Source organism: Pongo pygmaeus, chromosome 1, assembly GCF_028885625.2.
Source record: "Pongo pygmaeus isolate AG05252 chromosome 1, NHGRI_mPonPyg2-v2.0_pri, whole genome shotgun sequence".
NCBI classification, from domain to species: Eukaryota; Metazoa; Chordata; class Mammalia; order Primates; family Hominidae; genus Pongo; species Pongo pygmaeus.
In genome coordinates, this window is record NC_072373.2 from 83,477,255 (window position 1) to 83,504,371 (window position 27,117).

The window sequence follows — 27,117 nt, forward strand, 5'->3', positions numbered from 1 at the left end:
TATGAGCTAAGATAAGGAGTGTGGGAGAAGAGCAGTTTCTTTGGAAATAAAATGAGTTCAGTTTTAAAAATGAGAGTCTGAGATGCTTTTGTAGAAGACAGGAATAAACATGAGATTGTAGCTCAGGAGAGAAGTCTACGCTGAAAGATGAAGATGTGGAAATTAGGTTGCAGTGCAAGATTGTACCTGAGTGAAATAACCTGTGGAAGGAGGGAATGATAGACGCTTGGATCATCAATATTTAGGAAATGAGTGGGTGTGAGAATGAGGCTCACTCACAGAGGAGGCTAATCCAGGCATACTCTGTTCTTGTAGGGCTTGTAATATTAAAAAGCAATTAACATTCATGACTTAGGGTTCATCCAAAGACATCGTGTTCTTGAAACACATGTATTATTACAAAATAAATTAGTATTCATGAATTAGGATGCATTTGACTACACCTTGTTCTTGGAACATGTACTATGTATCAAAGTAGTCAGCATTGATACATTGTTCTGTTATACCTCATTTTTAAATATGTGAACTATGTATTACATAAACCCACATTGTACAGCAAAGAAAGCAATAATAAAAAAGTAAGCTACCATGAAAAAATTCTAAATTAAAAAAAGCACACTGTAATTTGGTTGAAAGTTGCAGAGCTGTTTAGAAGATTAGGGGAGAGCACACAGATGAATTTCTGCAGAGTACCAAAATATACCCATGTAAAGTGAAGCAGCTGGTACTGGGTGATAGACTGCACGTAGAAAGGGCCAAATGCGGTGGCTCACGCCTGTAATCTCAGCACTTTGGGAGGCCGAGGTGGGTGGATCATCTGATGTCAGAAGTTCAAGACTAGCCTGGTCAACATGGTGAAATCCCGTTTCTACTAAATATACAAAGATTAGCTGGGAGTGGTGGCAGGCACCTGTAATCCCAGCTATTCGGGAGGCTGAAGCAGGAGAATCTCTTGAACCCAGAAGGCAGAGGTTGCAGTGAGCCAAGATTGCGCCATTGCACTTCAGCATGGGCAACAAGAGCAAAATGCAAAACTTCGTCTCAAAAAAAAAAAAAAAAAAGTCCAGATTCCACCTTTAGCTATATTTTCTAATCATCTCTAAGCCTCTGCTTTTTTCCCACAAGGTGGTTGTTCATTCACATATTACAAAGTAGGTTAAAGTGGAAAAAAAAAAACCATTGCTCATCCTCCTACAATATGATTAAACTAGATAATATATGTTGAAATGCTTCATTATTTGCTATACCAAATTTAGCTGTCTACTTTTAGTTCTGGAAAAAAGTATCACCCATATTAATTTGATCTTTACTGACCAGTGGGATGATGCTTATAGAATCTAGTGTAAAAAAACATGCTAACAAAGCATGAGGGACAAAACTATAAAACGAAGGTATTTGAAGGCTTTTTATTTTTCAGATTAAGTCACATTCTTTAGGGTCACTAAAGTAAAACAATTATAAATGTAAGCATTGTTTTTTAAACCAATGGTCTTAACATTTTTGTTCCAGTTTCTAACTGTCTTTCTACACTTAGAAGGTATATCAATTTCTGATTGATGTTATAACAAATTATCACAAATTTAGTGACTTAGACAATACAAATGTATTCTCTTGTTCTGGAGGTCAGAAATCTCACTGGGCTAAAACCAAGGTGTCAGCAAGGCTGTGTTCAAGCTGTAGGGAAGAATTTGATCCTTTCCTTTTCTATTTTCTAGAGGCTGCCTGCATTCCCCGACTCACGGTCCTCTGCCTCCTGAAAGCCAGCAATGGCCTCCCCAGACCTCTGCTTCTTTAGCTACATCTCCTTTGATTCTCTTGCCTCCCTCTTTCCCATTTAAGAACCACTGTGATTACACTGGGCCCACCTTGGTCGTACAAGATAATGTCCCCATCTCAAGATCCTGATCATAATCACGTCTTCAAAGTCACTCTTTTTTTTCCCCCATGGGTGGTAACATAATCACAGGTTCTGAGCATTAGTTGTTTAAACAGTTGTGAGTAATTATATTGTTCATAGTAATGTTGTTCTTATCATTCTGAGGTGCTTATGCATGTATTGTGGGATAAGGCAGCCACCATTCTACTTGAGTTACTGAGAGAGATGTGGAGAGACTTTTTTTTTTTTAACTGTGTGTGATAAAGTTTTGCTGTGTGTAATAAATGTCCAGTTTATCATTATGAGACATTAGTAAATATCTAAATCTCTTTATGATGTTTTTAGTATCTTTTAGCAATGTTTCTTCTTAATGCTACAGCTGTGCAGGCTGCTCAATTCCCATCCCTCACCCCACTCGGTTTTCACACTCTCATTCCATGGTAGTTTTGATTCTAACTGGAGCACAGGAAGAACACCCCTTTCTTGAATAATAGGCTGAGTCTTTGGAGGATTTCACATAGTCAGTTGGGGGAGAAGGCATTTGGGGCAGAGAATTCTTCTGGCATCCTCAAAATCACAACAGTGTGGAAGTCATCTCTTCTACATAGGGACAGGACCACCTCAAAAGCCAGGCAAAGTTACCATATCAGCCAGCGTGCTGTTGCGTTTGTTACTTAGGTATCCACATAGCTTTAGCTTAATAGAGTATAGTGATTGCTTTGTGCTAAATATTAAAAGTTTAGAATAATTAAATCATTAAAACTTCTGAAATATATTGCACTTTTTTCTTTAGTTGTTTCTTCAAAAGAATAGTTTGTAAATGAATTGAAAAGAAAAGCATTTTTATTTGTTTCTAGTAAATTAAAACCTAAAACATTTAAATGTGTGTTTCTTAACTTCTATGCTGTGAACTGAACTTTCGTTTCTGGGTGAGAATTTTATAGAATCTCCGGAAAGGAAGGTTAAGGTTAAAAATAAAATCAGTGAAAAAGCAAAACTTTATGTGTAAATTTATTTTTATTTATTTTATTATTATTATTATTATTGATAACAGGGTCTCACTGTGTCGCCCAGGCTGGAGTGCACTGGTGCTACCTCAGCTCACTGCAACCTCTGCCTCCAAGGTTCAAGCCATTCTCCTGCCTCAGCCTCCCAAGTAGCTGGAATTACAGGTGTCCAGCACCACACCCAGATAATTTTTTGTATTTTTAGTAGAGACAGGGTTTCACCATGGGTAAATTTCTACAAGAAGAATTCAGCTTAATGAAAACAATTTAAATATACTCTGTGTTGCAGTATCATTTTTAAGGCTTAAACAGGACTTTTTTAAAATAAGATTTTCTTGTGCATTCATAAAATTATGAATATATATAATTATACCCATTTTAAAAATAATAAATCTACTTGTAAAGTCTAAACATTTCCTTATAGCAGTTATAGTAGTACTAAATAATATTGGACATATGCTATTGACTTTAAAAGATATAATGATCAGGATGAGTAGAAACTATTCCATGCTTTTCCCCCACAGTGTTCCTTCATTTATTTCCATTTACCATAATGAGTATATCGAAAGTATGCCAAGCCAGCAGCCAGAAATGCCAGACCCACTGGGGCCATCTTTATCCAAGAGAGCTGTGAGGATGGGTGGCTGTCCTCACTAGTAATGCGAGTCCTCAGGGGCTTGATGATCCTCTCTCTCTGGGTCAGGATAGCTCTCCGGGCCCCATCCCATTTCCCAGGCCCATGGAGGCGGTACTGGTATGGGGTGCAGGGGCCAAAGAAAACCTCCATGGCCAGCTTTGGATCTGAGAGAAAGAGGAAGAGCAGGTTGGGTTTCACCCCTGCTAGCGTGGCAATCTCATCCATGTACTCAATGTGATCCACTTGGATTGTGTGGCGGGGTGTCTTTACATATCTGAAACAAAAGGGAAGAATGTAGAAGACTCACAGTCCACAGACAGAGATTTATATCATCCAAGAATCACACAAAGTTTAAACTCCTTCTACTCACTTTAGAGGTGAAGAAACTGAGAACTAGAAAGCTGAATTGACAAACCCAGCATCACTCAATCATTGAATGGCAGGGCAGACTCACAATCCAAGTTTCCATGCTCACTGTCCCTTCATGGTGACTGAACTGATGATGTTTGAAGTGATCCCTATCCTTTAAGATGTCCATTTTTTAAAATGAAGAGTTGTCATCCAGTAAAATACTTCTGTGTATACTATGTAGGCAGAATGGAAAATTTTTAACTTTTACCCCCCGTGTGTCTTTGTAGTCAACCAGGGGATAGATGATCAGCAGTCATTGATAATCTGGCTCCAGGAGCTTGATGACTACAATGGGGATAAGAATGTGGTGAACATAGTCTCCTTCGCAGACTCTGCAGCAGACTCTGCAGCACTGCTGAGAATGGCAGCTTCTTGGGTAGCTCTCCCTTGCCCCAGATTCTTCAACTCTGAGCATTCATTGCATGATGCAATGGGGCTGCATAACCTTAGAGGCCCCATTTGCGTTGTAGATATTGTAGATTTGATGTTTATTATGACAAATTGACTTCCAGCATTTGGAAGTAAAGTGTCTTGAGGAAGGGCTGCCCTTTTTCTAATGTGCAAAAACTTATTTTATGAGATAGCAGCAGCCCTGTGCACACCTGCTGTACAACATAAGGCAAGGGTAGCATGTCTTTCTGTTGCAGGAACGTACAAAGTGTCATCTTAGAGATGTGTGGGAGCTGGTACCTCTACTGCATGTATTGAACTTTTGTTCATGTTGTAGGACCTCTCCCATAACATGGAGTTTGTAGCCCTCACACTTTTTCAGGTACTGTTACATAAGAAGAAGCAACAGTGTTGCCATTTAAATTGCTCTCCATTTACATTGTACATAATCCTACTGGAAATGCTTAGCAATATGACTAATAGAGTAGGCACAAAATACATTTTTAATGAATTCACTTCTTCTTCCAAATATTGATGAGTACAACACTTGAAGGCCTTTTCAACACATGGTTTTCTCTGTGTTGCAAAATTTGTAAAACTGTAAAGTGTCTGTGTGTGGGGGCAGTTAATGGGAATGAATTTCATATCTTTGTATGGACACACACACACATAAAGTCTTTAGAATGCTGAAATAATGTGGCAAGGTTATTTATTAAGATATGAATTTGTATCTTTTCTGTCTATATTCCTTTCTTCTGCTATCTGCAAAAGTGGCCAAGCCTTTTGTGTTCCCTTGTCTCAGAGACATTTTTTGTTACATGACCAAAGAAGTACCTTATTCGCAAGACACCTCCCCTTCTAGTTTGTTATTTCTTAAATTCTGGGCTCATGGAAGAGAGTAATATAAATATATTTTAAGTTAACAAGAGAGGAGAGGGAGAGATTTCACTCAGCAGAAAATTGAAAAGTGGTTTGAAAAAGTCTAGGAATCCAGGGCAAGATGTCAGAGAGAATAGCTGTGTGGGTTCCTAGGGAGGCTGAACTCCGAGCCCATCTTAGCTGGAGCCCCCATCCTCAGTAAGGATTCCTGCACTCTACTTGTGATAGGGAAGCCAAAAGCCTCCAGACATGAAGGGTATACTTTAAACTTAGGCAATAAGGATGTCAGTAAGGAACAGGATGTGGTGAAAATCAGAAACTGTTCTCACATTTTGGGAAATCACATAAGCTTCTTGAGTTCCTGGGAAGAAATATTCATAATGAGATCCTGGGAGAAATATTCATAATGACTGAAATTGATATAGAGGGCTTAAATTCAAATTTAATATGACTTAAAGAGAATAAATATATGACTATTTGTTGCAAAACTGAGTTAGGGAACTAAGATTCATACTTGTTTTGGTGTTGCATAACAATATGGTGTAGGAAATGGAGAAAAATGCCTGCATAATTCAATGCGATGAAGCCTGTATTTAGAATTTAAGATATAAAATTTTGTGATCCCTATGAAGGTCTCCAACTAGTTGCTACTAATTATTTATTTACCATTTTTCCATAGCCCTTTTCCTCTGGTCAATATCTGCCATCATGTTCTTCACTGAGGGTAATTTGATCAGCCCTAGGAGAGAAAATTCAGAGTTTGTCAGGATTCCTAGGAATAAGAGGGGTGCATTTTCCTGAAAAGAGAGAACTAGTGTTGAAAAGAAACAGAGGATTAACTTTAGGTAAAATATTAGGCCTTTACCCAGCATTTATTCACATACCTTTGAACACTCGTGTAGCCCAATGAGATTGGAGCTCTGCAATAGGTAAGATGATGCCCAGTGGTTGGATAAGACCGATGACAGCCAAGGTTGGCTTCTCCAGGTCAGGAGGGAACATAAGCTTATACAGAGATACTTCATTATTAGTAACCTTGATCAGATCATCAAGGAAAGGAAAAGAAAAACTGTATCCTGTAGCAAAGATTACAACATCAATATTCTCCTCTACAGTGCCGTCTTCAAAAATGGCATCTGTTTCTGTGAACTCCTTCACATTGGGCTTCACTTGGACTTTTCCAGAAATTATGTGATTTGGCAGGTCATCACAGTTGGATGTTGACTTAAAGCTCTGTATGTAAAAATAAAAGTCCTGAGTAAGCAAATACACAAAAAGAAAATAATGCATATGAGAAGGGATTGAAGCCAACAACTTCTATTTTTCCTCTGACTCTGTACCTATCCTACTTTTTGCCTCTAATGGCAGAAGTGGGTAATTTTACACCTAAGTGCTTTAGTGGCTACCTCAGCTCTACATTTTTTCTAGTCTTATATTTTGTCTTGAAAACTTGTGTGTATTTTGATTCTGTGCCATAATGCTTATTTGTTTTAGTGCTAAAATATTTTAAACTACTTAGAATTGAGGGAAAAATGATATATGACTATGGATCCCAGTTTGAAAAGATGTCATAGATTATTATTAGCCTTCTCTCCACCTTATTTTCTACCAAATTCTTATCATTTGTAGGCAAAATCAGTACTCAAGTTTGATATATAATAAATACATCTGTACAGAATTAGCTATAAAGTTACCTGATATAAGTACCCATTCAAATATTTGCTAAATGGCAAATTGTTGTCTTAAAGAACTCTACCTCCAAGCATTGAAACAACGTTCCAAAAAGGGACAATGAGAAAGAGGAAAGGCAAGGATTTATGTTGAAAACATTTGCCTTCTCAGAAACACCATGCAGTGGACTTTCACTTACTCTTATTAGAGAAAACGGTGTCACATTACTGCCTTGTCCAGACAGTCTTCTGTTTTAAGAAAGGAGGAGCTACTCAGTAACAACCAGTGGGAGGATCTCTTATAGGTAGGTAAGACCTAGACTGAAAATGAGGTAGAGGGAAAGAAGTGAACAGAGATATAAATCTAGGCAAGCCAAGCATATATAGAAACGTGTGGAGCTAAGTTTGATTAAAGAAAGTTTAAGGGAAGGAGTAGAGAGTAAAAATGCAAGGCCACTGTTTTCGACTTAATCTGAGGGTAATGTGAGAGTTACTAGACATATATAAATAAAATTAGACCCTTATAGTTACCAGGTTGAAAATAAATTCTTGATTGATTAAAGACATAAGTATCAAAATTTTTAAAAAGTGAGAATCTTGCCAGTAAATCTTGGAGACTATTTTTACAATCTTGGGGCTGGGTAGACCTTCTTCATCTAGTTTAAAAACTCAGAAGTTATGACAGAAGAGATGGAAATATATGAGTGTTGAAAGTTAAGATTTCTCTGTATTTAAAAAGTACAAGCTAAATCAATGGGAAAATGATATGATCAGAAAAAAATGTAACAGATGATTCTAAAAAGTATGGATTTCTGTAATATTCAAAGTATTCTTACAAAAACAAAAACTCAAAATTAAAAGGAATCTCTGACTCTTGGTTTTTTATTCCGCCAGGTAGATTAATTTTCTAAATTGTAGTTCTAGTCAAGTCACTCATTGTTCTCTTTTCTTTCATCTTCACTCCTTGAGTTTGTTGAGGCAGTGTAACACATTTATTAGAATTTTCCTTATGCTATACCCCCTTTGTTTAAAGTCTTTTTTTAGCACTTACATTACACAATCCCAGATGGAATATCTCTATTTATCTATCTATCTATCTATCTATCTATCTATCTGTCTATCTATCTATCTATCATCTATCTATATCATCTATCTTTTATATTTTTTAGTGGTGGCTGGGGAGTTTCTGCAAGGGAGGGTTTCAAATTGTTCTGAGATGAAACTGGCTAGGATTCTGAAGAAAGAAGCACTAAATGCCAGAGTGATCAGTGCAAAGCGTTTACTAAGGGAACTTATGTACAGAGGAGGCCACTGCGTATCCTGGTAATGGACAGTAAGACAAGGAATGTTCTGCTTAGGTATATCCACAATGAGAGGGTCAGGTTATGATATTTATCTGAGAGCTTAAGGAATCTGGCTTAGGTCCAGGGCTAGTATCCTTTGGTGTTTGGGGCAATAACCTAAATACCTTTATCAGTGCCTGAAAATGTTCAAGGCCCAGGCGTGGGTTTAGGCCTGCAACGGAAAACATGCCGCTGACTGATATTTCTTGTTCGGGAAAGAGAAAAAAGTAGGGGAAACGGAGGAATCCTACATGACGGTACATTTATGTGAATGGGTATATTTGTGTGTGTGTGTGTCCCTAATCCATCCTGGAATTCAGTGGTCTCTTTCCAATCTGAAAAAAATTATTCTATTATTTATTTAAGCACCAAGTCTTCTCCACCTATTCCAATTTCTCTTAATCTATCCAGTAACCATTTTTCCTTCAATTTATCTACTCTTGTCTTTAGTTGCCAAATGATATTCTTAAGCTCTGAATAATATTTCTTCTGGCACTTGAATCCCCCTTAAGATCTCTTCCTATTCCAACGCAAGTTGACTTCTTTTTCCTCTTCCATTTCCCTAGCTAGGCATGTGCTCTGATTTTCTGAATCATTTCTCTGGATACCGATTCATTTACATGGGATGGTAAATTTTTGATAGCTCATTGGGGTTGATGTCTGGTTATCAGAATGCTCCTCGAGGTGGCTGTTCTACAGGTGGTAAAAGGTGAAGAGGACTACTTCTTTCAGTCCAAGATATAGAAACCAGTAATGCATTCTCTTGCTGATGTACACAGAGAAGGCCTTTCTGTCCCCTCATTTTTAGTCCTTTCCTGGCCTCAGGAAAGACTCAGCATACTCCTTCATATTTTTCTTAAAATGTACAGTGCTAGGGCCAGGCATTCTTCACGAAAGGCTGACTTTGACATTTACCAAAGTCCACACCAAGTTCTTTCCAAAATCTGCCACTCTCCCATTCTCACCTTGGAGGTTCCTGAAGCTGTTCTCCAGACACTTGTCTGACCCATTTAGGTGCAATAATATATATTATATACGTCATAAGTGATTTATATTAGCGAGTGTATGAAATTAATTGACCAAAATAAATGTTAATTGCCAGAAGCTGAACTGTCTTTAAGGTAACTTCCGTTTTACACATAAACATAATTGCATAAAGTAAGACCCCTTGGTGATCACCTGTGCTGAGGCTGCAGGCCATGGTGTGTATGATTAAATCTTGAGTTCATTATTTTCTCTAGCTGGTTATTTATTTGTGTTGTAGTTAATATTTTCTGGAGAAAGCTACTGAACTGAGTGAAAAATGAACTATCCATGGGATACCCATTATCCCAAACACGGTGTAAAATCCATGATCCACGTCTAGTACTAAGGAATACCTGAGGGAGGCAGAGAGAGAGCAAACCAGTGAAGGAGAGAGAGAACATTTTACACGATATTATTTTTATTCATATGCTACCCATTATGAAGATTTAACAGTGTTGGCTACTAAGGATTAGGTGGTAAAATACTACACAGTGGTCGCCATGCTGTGCTTGACCAGAGCTGTCCACTGATTTCCAGATAAAGGCTGCATCTATGACAACAAATTTCTGAATGAAAAATAGAAAATTGTATTCAGTAGTTTACACGTTTCTGATTTACTATTTAAAAATGCTTTCCTGGACATTGACATAGCTATGCTTCATATATAAATAAGGATTTAAATTTAGAAGCGAATTATCATCATATTAACTACTACAGACTTCCACTATATTGTATGCATCAAAACAAAGATATAAACATTAAAAACTTTAATACATCAGATTGTTCAGGATTAGTGTCCTGCTTAACTGAACATAACCAGAATCGCTCTTCGAATCTTTCTGTAATATATTTGTAAACTTGTCTGCATGCTGATACAATTAGGAAATATATTAAGTTGTTTGATTATAGGTACTTTTGCAGTCTTGAGGACGTTGAATCTTAGTTCCTACTGGTCAAATCTGTAAAGTACAAGATAGATTAGATGGGTGCTAGTGACCAAACATTTACCTTTTTAAATGCTTATTAATTTTTTAAAAATAAACTAAACTTTAGTAATTCACTTAGTAATTTCTTCTAAAAACTAATGATAAATGATGACAAATAAAGACAAATAAGTAACGATAATCAGGATATCTGAACATCCTCATAGGTAGGGTGCTTTATTAATTAAGGCTTTATTAAATGTGGCCAGTGATCCTGAATGTGAAAGTATCTCACTTTTTTAATAAACTCTGAGTATTATTAATTTTTTAAGAGAAGAAAGAATATTGAATAATCAAGCATAAATGGAAGTCTTAGATAACTTGGTTTTGCATAAAATAAACTATGTCTGAAGCAAAATTTAGTATTTTATCTTCCCTCATCATTGTAGATAGAGTATAATACTTTAGCTCAAGAGAATTATATATTTATCATTATCATTAATTCTCCTCTGTTTTCTGTTCTTTAATTCTATCACCAAAATCTGCTGATCCCAGATAGATTTGCAATTTCTCATCTTTACCACTATTTGAAGTCTACTTCAGGACTAAGGCACTGTTGTGGTAGTAAAAAAAGTCAGATTAATTATCTAACATTTTCTTTAATCTATGCTAATATTTTACTGAATTGGCTTAATTAATTGTAATTTGTTTACATGTATTTCTCCACTGTGAATATGAAGGATTTATTTTGCATTTATCCTCTGCTCCACATGAATTTAAACACCTTGAGGCCAGGGTCCATAGATTTCACTTTCTTTTCTGGTCCTTCACAGACTAAACCTACATTCTAGATGGCACCTATAAATGCAGAGACTTCCATTAGTGAAAGTTGTGTTTCCATTAGTGAAGTTGTTCAAAACAAACAAACCTGTTTTGCTACACGACTGAGCTCTACCGCAATATCCACTCCAGAATTTCCAATGCCGATCACTATGATTCTTTTCCCTGAAAAGTCCTTGGGACTTTTGTATTCCCAACTATGGAAATAACAGCCTTCAAACTTCTCAATGCCTGTGGTGGAAGAACATTTCTTATTATTAGGAGTATTTTTCACATTGCTAACTCAACACATATAAAGTTATATTCTGGTTCATCTGGAAGAGCAAGACTTTGAGTCTGGGTTAGCTTTATGGAACATCACCCTATGTCCTAAAAATGTAATTTTATATTTCACAGAGCTCAGGAAAGCAGGGAGTAAACTCAGACTTAGTACCCATAGATGCTAAATATAGACTAGTGACCATATAAAGTATTTAGTAAATAGTAGATCTATCTGTCTTGGACCTATTCCAAATTGAAAGTTTCACAACAATTTCACTATGATATAATTTATTCCCATGATTACATTGTCCTCTGCAGTCTCAGGCAAAATGATGAAGCTGGAAACTGGTTGTTGTTTTGTTTCATTATTCAGTGAGGAAGTATAGGGCCTTTTTTCATCAACTTGACATCTCCTCTGACTTCCAAGTGCCTAATGCCCTCATGTTGTCCCTGGCTCTGCTGAGAGCTTCAGAACAGCCCTAATCTGTGTCTGGCGTTCTCAGACATTGTCTCACTCTAGGCATGTTTGCATCTCTGTCCCCTTAAACCTATTAAAATATATATGTCCCACAAGTGTCTCTGTAGGGTGTGTCTCTCAGCCAGGAAGCAAGTCAAAAAGAAGCTGATACATATATTACAGTTATTAATATAATCTATATATTTTGTTATAATTATATAATAATTTCCAGAATATTTTGCATTTTAACATTTAGAAAATCAGGTATTTTTATTTTACAAATGTTTGTGTTGGTGTGCAGACACAGAAAGGTCAGGTATTTGTCATACATGACTCAGCTAGTCAGTTGGACAACCAAAATTCAAGTTTAAGTCCCTTGATTTTCATCTAGAACTCTTCTATTTTCAGTTTGCCTCAACCTCCAAAGAATTTCTTATGATGGCTTGTTAGGCATCATGGAAAGGCACTGAGATATCGAATATTTCTTGATTGACTTCTGATAGCAATTGATGTAGAGGGAGGGGAAAAGGATCAGAAGTAAAGGGAGAGGCTTTAGTTAGAGGGGATAGGGCAGTTTTTTTGTTTGTTTTGTTTTGTTTCAAGTAATAATCTCAGTTGAGATGGGCACCATTTTACCAAACAGAATTCAAAGGAAGCAGTAAGCTGCTAGTGTGTTTTTATCAACCAATGCAAATCAGTGATAAATGAATGTTATTTAAAATTTTGTCTCACACTCTAAAATGTCTAAGTTTGTGGATTTGCCAGCTTTTTGCTTGATTTGCTTGCCATTTGTCCCTTATTTTTAGTATCTGAAAGGAAGTGAGATCAGATGAATGGACACAAAACTAAAACCAGTTGAAAGTGGGCCAGGGGTAATTGTTATCATTAATTAGAATCTATTTAAAACTATAGAAAGTAAAAAACAGATGTTATGTGTTTGCCTACTTTTGTTGTTTAGTGTTGTCCTGTTAACAGAAATATTGGGCATTTAGTTGTTTGTTATTCAATGTGACCAGAGACTAGTAATAAAGTTCATGCTCAATCATTTTGCTCTGTGGGTTATCTGGAAAGTACTTTTCTACCAAACAGATTCTTAGTGACATACCTGGGAAGGAATGAAGTGGTAAGTAAGGATCTGTGTGGTGTCCACTGCAGACTAAGACCCCATCAAAGACCAAAGTCTCTTGTTTCTCTTCAGTCTCCACAACAACATCCCATTGTCCATTGATAGAAAAATCTGGGTGCTTCCTCACACTTTGCACTTCAGTCTGAGAACAAGGGCAAAACATAGATGATACACTATCGCAGTCCTCAGGTTTAATCCCTCCTCCCCAAAACGCCATGAGTCTGAGTAATATAACTTATCTGAGACTCTTCTATCTTCATCAGAGGCATTTGCTCTCTCTTTAGTTCCCACTCCCATAGCGACTGCCTTTGCCGTGTGTGCATTTTCAAGATATTGTGGGTATTTTATTTAAAAATCCAATTTTCCATAGAAATAGAAATAGTTAATTCTTAATGGTGAAAAAACAGAGGAGTGACTGAAGCTGCAAGAAAAATATCCTTCCAGGATGACTAATATTCCTTATATTTTTCATATTTTAGAACAAACTTGTCCAGTTTGCCTGCACTTGGCTTTTGAGTTTCAGACAGGAATTAATATCCCACCATGACTATAGAGATAGATTTTTAAGTGTGAGCTGGGGGTCATGGTGGTAGATTATGGGAACTACATGGGTCTGAAAAAACGTCTTTCTTGTGTTGTTTATATGACCTTCATTCTTATTCTACTTACACACAACATAATATGGCTCAATTACTACTGCCACTATTGTAAGTCCTTCAACAGTTGAATTTAAGGCTGACAGAAAGGACTCTTACAATGCCACACCAAAGTCTTATTAGAATAGGTTCTGTTGGGCAAAATTCTTCAACCTTATATTCAAGTGAAATATTCAAAACATTACTTCTTTATAAGTGGTGATTTTCTAGGGTGGAAGCTCACTGATGATTTCTTCCTCTGATCATGTCAGAAGATGCCAAATATAGCTCACGTGTGTACAACTGAGTGTGTCTGCACACATACATGCACGTGTGTGTGAATATGAGCACACACACACACATTTACTATGCAATGATTCATTTAGATTTTACCTTAAAATGAATGTAATTCAGGAGGCCAAAGTGTGTGGCATACATTCTGAAGTATTCCTTGAGTTTGGAGTTGTGCATGTAGTTGGGAAAATGATCAGAGACAGGGAAGTCACTGAAGCACATCATCTCCTTAGAAGTATTGATGGTCACAGATTTGTAGATACTAGGCATTTTCTCTGAAGTATTTTTCTACAGGAGAAAGCTTCTCTTAATGAAATAAACTTTACAATAACAAGGGAATCTAAATAAAATATTTTAGAGAAGAAAAGTAATCGGGAATAATAAATAACATTGCCTTTTACTTTTCCATGAATATTTTATCTCTTCTGTCCATATCTACTAGAGAAAGAAGGTACTCTGAATCAACAATAGGCTTACGTTTGATTGCTCAATAGAAATGATAGAAGTCAGAAAAACTGGAATGTTATCTTTAAAATGCTGAAATAAACTTCAATACCCAGTGAAAATATCCATCAAAAATGAAAGTGAAATAAACCTGCATTCAGACAAACAAAAGCTGAGAGAATTTGTTGCCAGCAATCCCACACTATGAGAAACATGCAAGGAGGTTCCTCAGGCTAAATGGGAATGAACAAAGATGGAACTATGCAAATACAGGAAGAAATGAAAACACTAGGAATCATAAATCTGTGGATAAACATAAAAATATTGACTAAAACATTAGTAATAGTAATATCCTGTGGGGTTTATAAAATATTCAAGTAAAATACATAATAACACAAGGGTCAGAAAATGAGGCTAAACTGTTACAACATCTTTGCCTTCTTCAGGTAGAAAGTAATAAGTCAAGGATATGCATTAAAATTAAAAAGGATAATTCAAAAATGGATATCTAAATAATTAATGTACAAAAAAAGAGTAAAACCAAAAGTAGGAAGGAAATGAAGAGTAAAGAAACAAAGATATAAAACAAATCAAAAGCATACCAGATAGTAAATTAAAACCCAATATATTCATGCTTTATTATATGTAAGCACTCCAAATAAAACAAAAAATAAAATACCAGACAAAAGCCTCTTTATTTTATTTACATGAGACAAAAGGCAACTGGAGTGGCTACATTAGACAAATTAGATATCGTGGAAATATTAGAGATAAAGAGAAAGAAATAATAACAATATAAAGGTCAATTCTACAGGAAGATATTAAAATCTTAAATTCAAATGCACCTAGTAACATAATTTCAAAATATGTAAGGTAAAAATTAACCGAATCAAAAGGAGAAAGTAATATACAAAGTTTTTCTAGGAGAAACTCATAAACTCATATTCAAAGCTGGAGAATTAAACTCATCTCACTAACTAATAGAACAATAGAACAAAATTTGGTAAAGGCATAGAATATTGAAGAACATAATTAAATAACTTAATTGATATATATGGACAAATAAACCCTACAACTTTACACATTCTTTTGAGGTACATATGACATATTTTCCAATATAGGCCTGTGTTGGGCCACTTAAAAAGTCTAAATAAATTTTAAAGGATTAAAGTCAGTGTATGAGGCCAGGTGCAGTGGCTCATGCCTGTAATCCCAGCACTTTGGGAGGCCAAGGCAGGCGGATCACTTGAGATCATGAGTTGGAGACCAGCCTGGCCAACATGGTGAAACCCCATCTCTACTAAAAATACAAAAAGTAGCTGGGTATGGTGGCGCATGCCTATAGTCCCAGCTATTTGGGAGGCTGAGGCAGGAAAGTTGCTTGAACCCAGGAGGTGGAGGTTACAGTGAGCTGAGATTGTGCCACTGCACTCCAGCCTAGGTGACAGAGTGAGACTCTGTCTCACAAAAATAAAAAATAAAAGTAAAATAAAATAAAGTCAGAGTATGTTCTTCAATAACAGTGGAATTAAATTAGAAATTAATGAGAGAAAAATAACCAGAAACTCTCCAATTGTTTAGAAATTAACACATCTAAATAACCTTAGGGTCAGAGACTATATTACAAGGACATTAGAAAATGTTTTGAAGTGAAAAATAATGAAAAGATAATGCATCAAACTTGTGGATGAAACAAAACTGTGATTAGAGAAAAATGTATAGCTTAAATGCATATGTTAGACAAGAAGAAAAAGTTGTAAATGAAATAGCTAAGCTCCAAATCAAGAAGCTAGATAGGAGCTCCCAGAGAGCTGAACCCATGGAGGCTGACAGGAAGGTGAATCAGTAAATAGAAATTTTGACATTTTTTGTCGACGAAAATTGGTGCCCTACACAGGTGTCTCAGAGAAGACTCAGAACTCCTGAAGGAGTTGCCTAAACCCAGAGCTAAGGTACCAGCAGGGACCCATTGAAAGATCCCCCGAATTCACGCTTCCCCTCTGGTGGAGCTGCAAGAATTAATCAGTGGAATTTAAGATAGTCAACTAGACACAGCCAGGAAATGCATCTCCCTCCAAGAGACTAGGACATTGGAGGACTGGCACCCTCAGAGTAGATCTTCAGAAGGAAGGAATGAGAGTGGACGGAGGGAGGATGCGGATGCTGGCCTGAAGAGGGAGGAAGCTGGGAAGCCTGCATGGGGCAGCTGAGCACCAGGACTCATTCCTAACCCCCAGCAACTCCTGGGAAAGGGGTGAGTTGAACAGGTGACCTGCTCTTACTGTAGACTTCTGTAATCCTAGCAGCAAGAGACCCCACACCCGCCATGGACACTTGAGCTGACAGGAAAAGCTGCTTACAGAGGTGGTGGGGCAGGACTGAAGCAAATGCAGAGCCCAGAGGGTTAGGCATAGTGGAGCATGGCTGGAGCACCCATCTCCCAAGGCTCACCGTGTTCCTCTAGGAGACTTTAGCTTTAGGGTGACTTTGGACCTGGACAGAGCAGGGTGGTCTTGCCTGTGGGATGAGGACAGTCTGATCTGAGTACCCCTGTCTGCTGGCCTCACCTGGGTCCCAGCCTGGCTGCACCCGCTGGCAGTGCAACCATAAATGCCCAGCTAGGGTGCTTCCCAGGTCTTTCATCATAGCTCCTTTTTGGGCTGCCTGCATCCAACTATAGGAGAACTCTAGCAGAGAGCCACCCTTCCCCCACCAACACACAAGTGTACCCCACTACCCCATCCCTGCTGACACCCCACCCCATGATGCCAGGCCACACCCCCATCCCCCTCCTTGTTGACACCCCACCAGGTCACCCCTGCAGGATGGATATGCTCATGGGCACTGGCAATCCTGTTTTTATGAGTGCCACACCTCTACTGCTGCCACTGCTGCTGGCAGTAAATAGTGCTAGCACAGATGACGGCAAACCTTCCCTTGCCAGCACCCTCCCCGGCTGATAAGTTGCTGCAGCTGCTAGCACATGCAAGTGAGCATGGATCCCGCTGACCCCACCTTGAAGAGGTACTTTGACCCACACTCCCCCATTGGAGTGTTGTGGCCAGTGGACCAGGAGCACCTTGGCCCCTCCAGTGCAGCAGGATCCTAACATCAGAGGGCCAGAGAACAAAGCTGGGGCTGGTACCAGTCCCCCAGTTAGAGGACACAGTCTGGAATACCGAACTGAGCTTTGGGCCCCTAAAGTGTTTTAGAAATGAAGCCAGTTGACTGAACCCACCTTATCCCACAATCAAACTCCCAAAGGCATCAACGAAGATTAAAGCAAAAAACCTTACCCAAAGGACAGCAGCTTCAAAGATTGAAGCAATATCAACCCACACAGATGAGAAAAGACCAGCACAAGAATTCTGGCAACTCAAAAAGTAGTGTGCCTTCTTTCCTCCAAATGACCACATTAGTTTCCCAGCAATGGTTCTTAACCAAGCTAAAATAGGTAAAAGTGACAGGCCTAGAATTCAAAATGTGGAAGGAACAAAAATCATTGAGATTCATAAGAAAGTCAAAACCCAATCTAAGAAATCTAAGAAATACAATAAAATGATACAGGAGCTGAAATACAAAATGGTCATTTTAAGAAAGAACAAAACTGTTTGGATAGAGCTGAAAACTCACTTCAAGAATTTCATAATAAAATTGCAAGTATTAACAGCACAATAGACCAAGCTAAGGAAAGAATCTCAGAGCTTGAAGATCAATTAACACAGTCAGAAAAAAATAAAGAAAAAAGAATAAAAATGAAAGAACAAAGCCTTCTAGAAATATGGGATTATGTAAACAGACCAAATCTATGACTCATTGGAATCCCTGAAAGAGAGGGAGAGAAAATAAGCAACTTAGAAAACATTTGAGGACATCGTTCATGAAAATTTCTCCAACCTTGCTAGAGGCTAACATTCAAATTTAGGAAATGTAGAGATTCCCTGTAAGGTACTATACAAGACCACCATCCCAAAGACACATAGTCATTAGATTCTCAAAGGACGAAATGAAAGAAAAAATGTTAAAGGCAGCTAAAGAGAAGGGATAGGTCACCTACAAAGGAAACCTTATCAAGCTAACAGTGTACATTTCAGCAGAAACCCTACAATCCAGGAGAGATTGGAGGCCTGTATACAGCATTCTCTTTTTTTTTTTTTTTTTTTTGAGACAGAGTCTTGCTCTGTTGCCCAGGCTGGAGTGCAATTTCCATCTCCCAAGTTCAAGTGATTCTCCTGCCTCAGCCTCCTGAATAGCTGGGATTACAGGTGTGTGCTATCATGCCCAGCTAATTTTTAGATTTTTAGTAGAGATGGGGTTTTACCATGTTGGCTAGGCTGGTCTCAAACTCCTGACCTCAGGTGATCCACCTGCCTCAGCTTGCCAAAGTACTGGGATCACAGGCGTGAGCCACCATGCCTGGCCTTATATTCAGCATTCTTAAAGAAAAGAAAAGAAACTCCAACCAAAAATTTCATATCTAGACAAATTAAGCTTCATAAGTGAATGAGAAATAAGATCTTTTTCAGAGAAGTAAATGCCAGGGGATTTTGTTACCACTCCACTTTAGGGAGTGTTAAACATGGAAAGGAGAGACTGTTAATGGTTACCACAAAACACACTTAAGTACATAGACCATTGATACTATAAAGCAACCACACAATCAAGTCTGCATAATAATCATCTAACAATTCAATGACAACAGGATCAAAGCTGTACATATCAATGTTAACCTTGAATGTAAGTGGACTAAATGCTCCAATTAAAAGGCACAGAGTGGCACGTGTATTGGATAAAGAAGCAAGACCCAACTGTATGCTATCTTCATGGGATCCATCTCATAAGCAATGACACCCATAGGCTCAAAGTAAAGGGATGGAGAAAAATCTACTATAGTTTGTATATTTGTTCCCACACAAATCTCATGTTGAATTGTAATCCTGGGTATTGGAAGTGGCGCCCAGTTGGAGGTGACTGGACCATGACGGTAGATTTCTTACGAATGGTTTAGCACCATCTCCTTGGTGCTGTCCTTGCAATAGTGAGTAAGTTCTAAGGAGTTCTGGCTGTTTAAAAGTGTGTGGAACTTCCTTCTCCCTCTTGCTTCTGCTCCCACCATGTGGGAGGCTTGCTCCTGCTTCACCCTCTTGCCATGAGTAAAGGAAATAATCTGTATACCAAATCCCTGTGACATGCAATTTACCTATATAACAAACATGCACATGTACTGCTGAATCTAAAATAATTTTTTTAAAACACAACCTAGATAATAAAATAAACATAAAAATGAAGAAAAAGAAAATAATAAAAATATAAGCTGAAATCATTGAAATGTAAATTAAATGAACAGTACATGGCATGCTATTGTTTGTTATTTTAGAGAATTAAGAAAATTAATAAATCCCTAGCAAGATTAACTACCCCCAAAAAGAGAAAACATAAATTGTCAATATTAGGAATAAAAATAAAATAACACTATAGAATCTAAGCATAATAAAAAATATTTTAAGAGGTTATTATGAATAATACCCCTCAAACTGTTGACTTAGAAAAAAGGACAAATTCCTTGAAAAACAATACTTACCAATCTGACATGAAAAGGAAAAGAAAATTTGAAATCCTTGTATCTGTTGAATTTGTCATTAAAAAGCTTCTTACAAAGAAAACTGGCTTAGATAGCTTCACTATTGAATTCTTCCAAACATTTAAAGAAAATAAAATAATGCCAATCATACAGAAATTATTTAAGAAAATAGAAAAAGCAGAAACATTTCTCAACTCATTTCATAATCTTGAGTTAGAATGACCTTGATATCAAACCTGACATAGGCATTATAAGAGGGGAAAATTATACTACAAGGTCTCATAAACATTGACGAAAATTATATTTTAGCAAGTTAGAAATATCAGGAAAAAATTATGAATGTAATCTAGCAATGACTAAAAATATTTTCAAATGACCAAGTAGGTTTTTCTGAAGACAAAAATTTATTTTATCATGTGAATATTAATCTATAAAATGTGTTGCACTAACATAACAATGCTAACTATTGAGATGTTGATTTCAGGTGATGCAGAAAAATCATTTTGTAAATGTTAACATATGTTTGTGACTTTAAAAAACTCTCCATAAACTATTTATAGATGGAAATTTTCTTAATCTACAAAAATCTTAGCTAACATCATGCTTACTGGTAAAATATTGAGCAGTTTTTCTTTTAGGTGAGGTTGGGAAGAGTAAAAAATATCTTCTATTAGCACTTTTATGTAACATTATTCCTAAGGACCCAGCTAATGCAATAAGGAGCAAAAAGAAACAAAAGTCATAAATATTGGGAAGTGAGAAGTAAATCTGTTATTAAGCGTAGAAGTCATGATTATGTACATAGCAAATCCAAAATAATCTACTTTCAAAGCATCACAAAATTTAGCAATGTTGCTGGTTACAAGGCTCACATAAAAATTAATGGTTTGATATATTAGCAACAAATTGAAAAGTGAAACTTTCATAACAGCTATTATTTACAATAGCATAAAAAACATCAAATACTTAAGAATCATCTAACAAAAGATATGTGAGGCTTCTACATGATTGCTGAGAGAAGTGAAAAAGTCATAAATAAATAGAGAGATATACTATTACATAAATGAGATGACTCAGCATTATAACAAATTTAATCCTTTCCATCTACATCCATAAAGCCAATGCAATCCCAAATAATATTCCAGCAGATATTTTTGTGAAATTGACAGCTATTTCTAAAACTTATATTAAAATGTAGAGATCCTTGAAAATTAAAGAAAATACTTATGAAGAAAAACAAAAATACCAAACTTTACTATAAAGATACAGCAATGATGCATGGATAGAAACATGGACCAGTGAAACAGACTAAGAAACAAACTCACACATGAACAGCCACCAAATTTCCAAAAATGAATGAATAAATAAAAGGCACTATTGTAACTCAATGGGGGAAATAATGGTCTTTTCAATAAATGGTGCTATATCCACTGGATATCTGTATGTGGGAAAAATGAACGGGATCCTTATATCTCACCCATTTTGAAGTAATTCAAAATGGATCATAAATCTAAACATTAAAGGTACAGCAATAACGGTTCTGAAGGAAATACAAGGAACCATCTTCAGAACTTTGGCATAAATAAAAGTTTCTCATCTATAACACAAATAATTACAAACCATTAAAAAACTGGATAAAGTGGGCTTCATTAAAATCTTGAGCCCCTGTCAAAAGTTATACTATCTTTATGACAGTAAAGAACACATAACACATACTAGGAGATATTCACAACAAATGTATGCAACAAAAGACTCATATACAAAATATAAAAAACAATTCTTACCAAAGAAAAAAGATAGACAAATTAGATTGACAATGGACAGAAGACTTGAACAAATTTTTAACAAATGAGACTATCTATGCCAATAAGCATATTACAAGATGTTCAGCATCTGTACGCATGAGGGAAATACAAAGCAAAACTACAATCAATACCACTCCATATCCACCAGAATGGTCAAAATAAAAAGACTAACAATATTAAGCATTTGGAAGGATGTGGAACTCTCATACGTTATTGGTGGAAATGTAAATTGATACATTAATTTTAGAACACTGCTTGGCAATATCTACTGATGCTTAAAATTTGAGCCAGTATTTTACTCCTAGGAATGTTCCCAAAAGAAATAAATTTGTATCCACCAAAAGGCATGTGCAAGAATTTTCACAATTGCCAAATAGTAAAAACAACCCAAATTTCTACCAAAAAAGAAAGAGTAAATACATTGTGGTATATTCAAACAATGGAATACTATGCAACAATTAAAATTTTTAGATGAATTAAAGCTATTCTCATATAATGAATTCATTTGACATACACAAATGATGGGTGAAAGAAACCAGACACAAAATTTTATCAACAGGAGACTAAGTGAATAAATTGCAGTATTTTCATATACTGGAATACTACACATTAATGGTAAATAGAAAAATAAACTACTGCTACATGCACGATTTGAATAAATCTCAACTACATAAATTAAAAGTCAAAAAATACAAAAAATAGTATAAATGCATTATTTCAAAGATGATCAGGAGTAATTAATGGTGATAGGCATCAAAATAGTGGTTATTCTGGGAATGGCTAAGTATTGACTAGGGAGAAACACGGGACTATTTTAAGATTCTGGATATAATGGGTGCAGCACACCAGCACGGCACATGTATACATATGTAACTAACTTGCACATTGTGCACATGTACCCTAAAACTTAAAGTATAATAATAATAAAAGAAAAGGAAAGAAAGAAAAAAAAAAAAAGAATGGGTGAGCCACTTTGGGGTCTAGTTCAGGCTGCCTCACAGCAGCTGGCTATATTTCATTTAGACATCCATCTATCACACTTTTAATGGTGTTCAATAATATGCTTAAGCAGCATAGGTGCAGAACAAACTCATGGATGCTGAGAAATTTCCAGGGTAATGTATAATCATATCCAATACTTTAAATAAATACACAATTTACCTTATTAAAAAAAAAACCTTGAATTTTACTCTGTACAAAATGAATAGGGATTCAATAAACAAAATAGGGATTCAATAAACATTTGTGAAGAAGAAAGAAAAAGATTCTGGATATAGTCTATATCTTACTTAAGCAGTAGTTGCGTAGATACATAAATATGTAACAATCATCAAGCTGTACACATAAGATTAGCTTACTTTATGTATTTTAATGCATGCATTATACCTCAGCACAATTTTTAAAATAAGAAAGATAGAAGGTTTTACATTGAACAATAAAGTAAAATCAGATTCTATGCAGGCAAACCTAAAATAAAATGAAGTAAAATTGAAAATTAAGTGATGGAAAAAATATGCTTATCAAGTTATAACAAAAAGATATCTACTTTAGTAATATTTTAATTTTACTTTTAATTTAATTTTAAATTCATGCATACATGTGATTAATAGCACACAATATAGTTAAAGGTAAAAGGAGCACAAAGATATTTCATATGGATAAAAGGAACTATCCACTAAGAAGATATAGTAGACACAAACCTTTTCTAAATATATGATATAAATTCAAAAAGAAATAGAAAAAAGTCAACATATAAGAAATTATAAAATATTTTTAAAAAATCCATTTATCTAGAAACCTGATACAGTTTGCTGTGATCTCCCTTTGAAATATTATTGAGTAGCTTTCAAACTGGATAAATTTCTTTAGCATTTCTTTGTTCTATTCTCAACAGAGCAATCAGGGTTGTCTTTTGTAATTAAAACACAAGGAGTAGAACATTGCTCCTTTATTTAAAACCATCTCATGGTTTTAATCTATATGAAAGTCAAAGTCCTTATCATGGCCTCTAAATGCCGGTATGATCTGGGCTCCCATTCCCCTTCTGACCACCTCCTAGACCTCTTCCTCTGGGCCACTATGGTCTAGACCCACTGGCTCCCTGACTTTTCCCTGACATGCAAGGCTTGCTCCCACCTCACAGCTCTGCACTTGAAGATTCCTCTGAATCCCTTTCCCCAGATCTCTTCTCAGCTTTCTTTCTTACATTTCAATTCTTTGTCAAAAATCATTTTGAGGCTTTTCATGACCACTTATTTAATTTAGATTCATCAAACTCTCATTTCCTGGTTTATTTTTCTCTATTATACTTACCAGCATTAACCATGCTACTTTTTAATTTAATTATCCCTTCCCATTAGAATGTAAACCTTCTAAGGGCAAGGATTTTTGTGTTCATATTTACTAATATATTTCCTGGCACCTAGAAAAGTTTCTGACACATAGTAGGGCCCAAAAAAATATTTGTTGAATGAATGCACTCTTAAAGAAGAAACAAAATGGGTATTATAGGACATTTAGAACTGAAGGTCAATTAAAGCCACACACAGGAAAATCCAAAGGTTGTGGAGGAATATTTGAATGACTCTAACAGCAGGTTGGAGGGTCTATCTGAATGCTGCTTGGGCACTAATTTGCTCCAGTGGCACGTGAGGAAAGTCCCTGTGGGGCAGCAATGCTAATAACTTTGCCTCAAGCCCACTCTCCACATTCTGGATGGAGAGTGTTCTGGCTCTTGAAACATGGCCTGGGTGGGCACAAGAGCCAGGAGCAAGAGAAGGAAATCTGCTCATTCATGCACATCCATGAGAAAGCCAGCCATGACTGGTGAGCAGAGTGGCTCTCTGGGATTATCAGAACTGGAAAATACTGACCAGAAGTGCTGGACTTCAAGGGTACTTCCAAAGATGGCAGAATGAAGCACCAAAAGAAGATGAGACCACCCAGGAACTTAAGCCTATTCAATGTTTGGCACCAAGTTTGAATTCCCCATGGCAATAAATCTCCTGCTGCCAAGAACTGAGAGACATAAAAAGTCATTGCCCTCTGATTGACAAGATAAGATACCATGCAGTGGCGAGTTAGTCAGCAGGTGTGACCACAGAAGATAATATGAGATTACATGGGAGAAGCCCAGCAATAGATCATCCTACCTTACCCTATACCCATGCTAAGTCAGGGGAAAAAATAATGTGACATCTCTAACTTTGAGCACAATATAATCTGATCAGTTGAAAGAATCCTCAACCACTATATCTTTCTAATATTTTTGATGACCACATGGAATCTCAGCTACCCTGAAGAGAATCCGATAAATTTCATGGCTTAATCTGAAATTGACATATATTCATATAATTCCTCAGTTAATCTGTAATATAAGCAAGAATATTACAGTCATTACATAATTCCTAATATGTGATGTGCTGTATGTTTCCTCTGAGGAAACCAGCATCAAATTGTTCTAGCTATTTTTTTTAAAGTTACATGCCTAAAACCAAATGAAATCTAAACTTACTTGAAATTTCCAGAGACCTCCAATATCATCATTTCTTTCAAAGCAGGTGGGCTCCAGATCTTCATCTAAGCAGCACTTGATGGCACCCAGTCCGCTAATTCCAGCTCCAATCACAGCAATCCACTTTTTGGCCATCATGTCTCAGCTGGTTAGTAGAAATTTAGAGCTCTGTCACTGTCATCCATCCCATTTAAACAAAAATTACTTGTCACAAGGACCTTCAGTCTGTTGCCCTAAATTTTCACTATTCTTATTAACAATGAGAACACCAGATGTTGATTACCAATCAGGGACTATGATAGGTATAGGGACACAAAAGTATACAGAAATAAATATTCCTTCCTCCCACCAAATTTCTCGGTATAGTCAGAGAGAGAAATGCAAACATATAATTTGCAGGCCGTGTGATAAACGTAATAGTACCATCATACCCTGTGTGCTATGAGCAGGCAGCACAAGGAAGGAATATCTGGCCTGCTGCAGAAGTGACACAGTATAAAAACCTAAGGATGAATGACTAGGAATCAGCTAGGTAAGAGGCCAGGAAGGGATTGGTGTGTGTGTGTGTATGCTTGCACATGTGCATGTGTGTGGATCGTGTGACATTCCAGGCAGCAGAGACAACATGAGTGAAGGCAGAAGTGATAAATGCAGAGGAATATGGAGAAACATAAGAAGTTCAGTGAGATAAGGACATCCATTAGATGTACCAAGGTTGTGTCCATTTGTGATCCTTGCTAGAGAAGTTTCAGTGTGCTGGATGTGGTGGCTCATGCCTGTAATTTCAATAATTTTGGAGGCCCAGGTGAGAGGATCACTTGAGGCCAGGAGTTCAAGACCAGCCTGAGCAACATAGAGAGACCCCATCTCTCAAAAACATTTTCAAATTTAGCTGGGCATGGTGGTACACATCTGTAGTCCTAGCTGCTTAGGAGATTGAACTGGTGGGATAGCTTGAGCCTAGGAGTTTGAGGCTACATTGAGCCATGATCGTACCACTGCACTCCAGCCTGGGCAACAAAATGAGACCCTGTCTCTAAAAAGAAGGAGAGAGAGAGAAAGAGAGAGAGAGAAGTTTCAGTGGAGTAGGAGGGTAGATGCCATCTTACAATAGTTTGAGAAGAAAATAAGACCAGATAAAGTAGACACACTGACCAGTAATTACACTGTAGAAAACCTATGAAAGCAAAGTAAATCCAACATATTGATTTTTTTCTCTCTTATTTTCTCTTATTTTTTTCTCTCTTATTATGATCTGATAAAAGCTGACTGAATAACAGAAATTTCTTAAAAACTATATATTCAAAATTATTATAAAAATACCAAAACTTAGTATCTCTAAGCCATAGATTGTATATTCATTCATTTACTCCTTATTTATTTGTTCAACAAACACTGATTGACTCCTAACAGTGGACCAAATACTGTGCTTGCTGCTGAGGCCACAGAGAAGAATATGACATGGTTCTAGACCTCAAGGCCTCAATCCAAAGGGAGAAGAGGGTGGTGCAGATAAAGTTAAAGACACTACATTGTAACTGCTGAGTTTAAGATACATGCTGTAGAGAAAAGAAACAGAGATCAGACTATTACTGTGTCTGTGTAGAAAAGGAAGACATAAGAGACTCCATTTTGATCTATACCCCAAACAACTGTTTTGCCCTGAGATGCTGTTAATCTGTAACTTTGCCCCAACCTTGAGCTCAGAAACACGTGTTTATGGAATCAAGGTTTAAGGGATCTAGGGCTGTGCAGGATGTGCCTTGTTAACAATATGTTTACAGGCAGTATGCTTGGTAAAAGTCATCACCATTCTCCATTCTCGATAAACCAGGGGCACAATGCACTGCAGAAAGCCACAGGGACCTCTGCCCTGGAAGGCTGGCTACTGTACAAGGTTTCTCCCTGCTGAGATAGCCTGAGATATGGCCTCATGGGATGGGAAAGACCTGACCATCCCCCAGATTGACACCTATGAAGGGTCTGTGCTGAGGAGGA

At 36.8% G+C, this 27,117-nt stretch overlaps 1 protein-coding gene across 1 annotated transcript; it reads right to left on the reverse strand.

Moving 5' to 3' along the window:
* Positions 1–3,418: 3,418 nt before the first annotated feature.
* LOC129038817 (flavin-containing monooxygenase 5-like) lies at positions 3,419–25,254 on the reverse strand. Its single transcript, XM_054492292.1, is given in 9 exon segments — positions 3,419–3,794; positions 5,867–5,939; positions 6,085–6,411; positions 6,414–6,433; positions 9,393–9,592; positions 11,091–11,233; positions 12,826–12,988; positions 13,875–14,063; positions 25,120–25,254. Coding segments are annotated over 9 exon segments (1,626 nt in total).
* Positions 25,255–27,117: the final 1,863 nt, after the last annotated feature.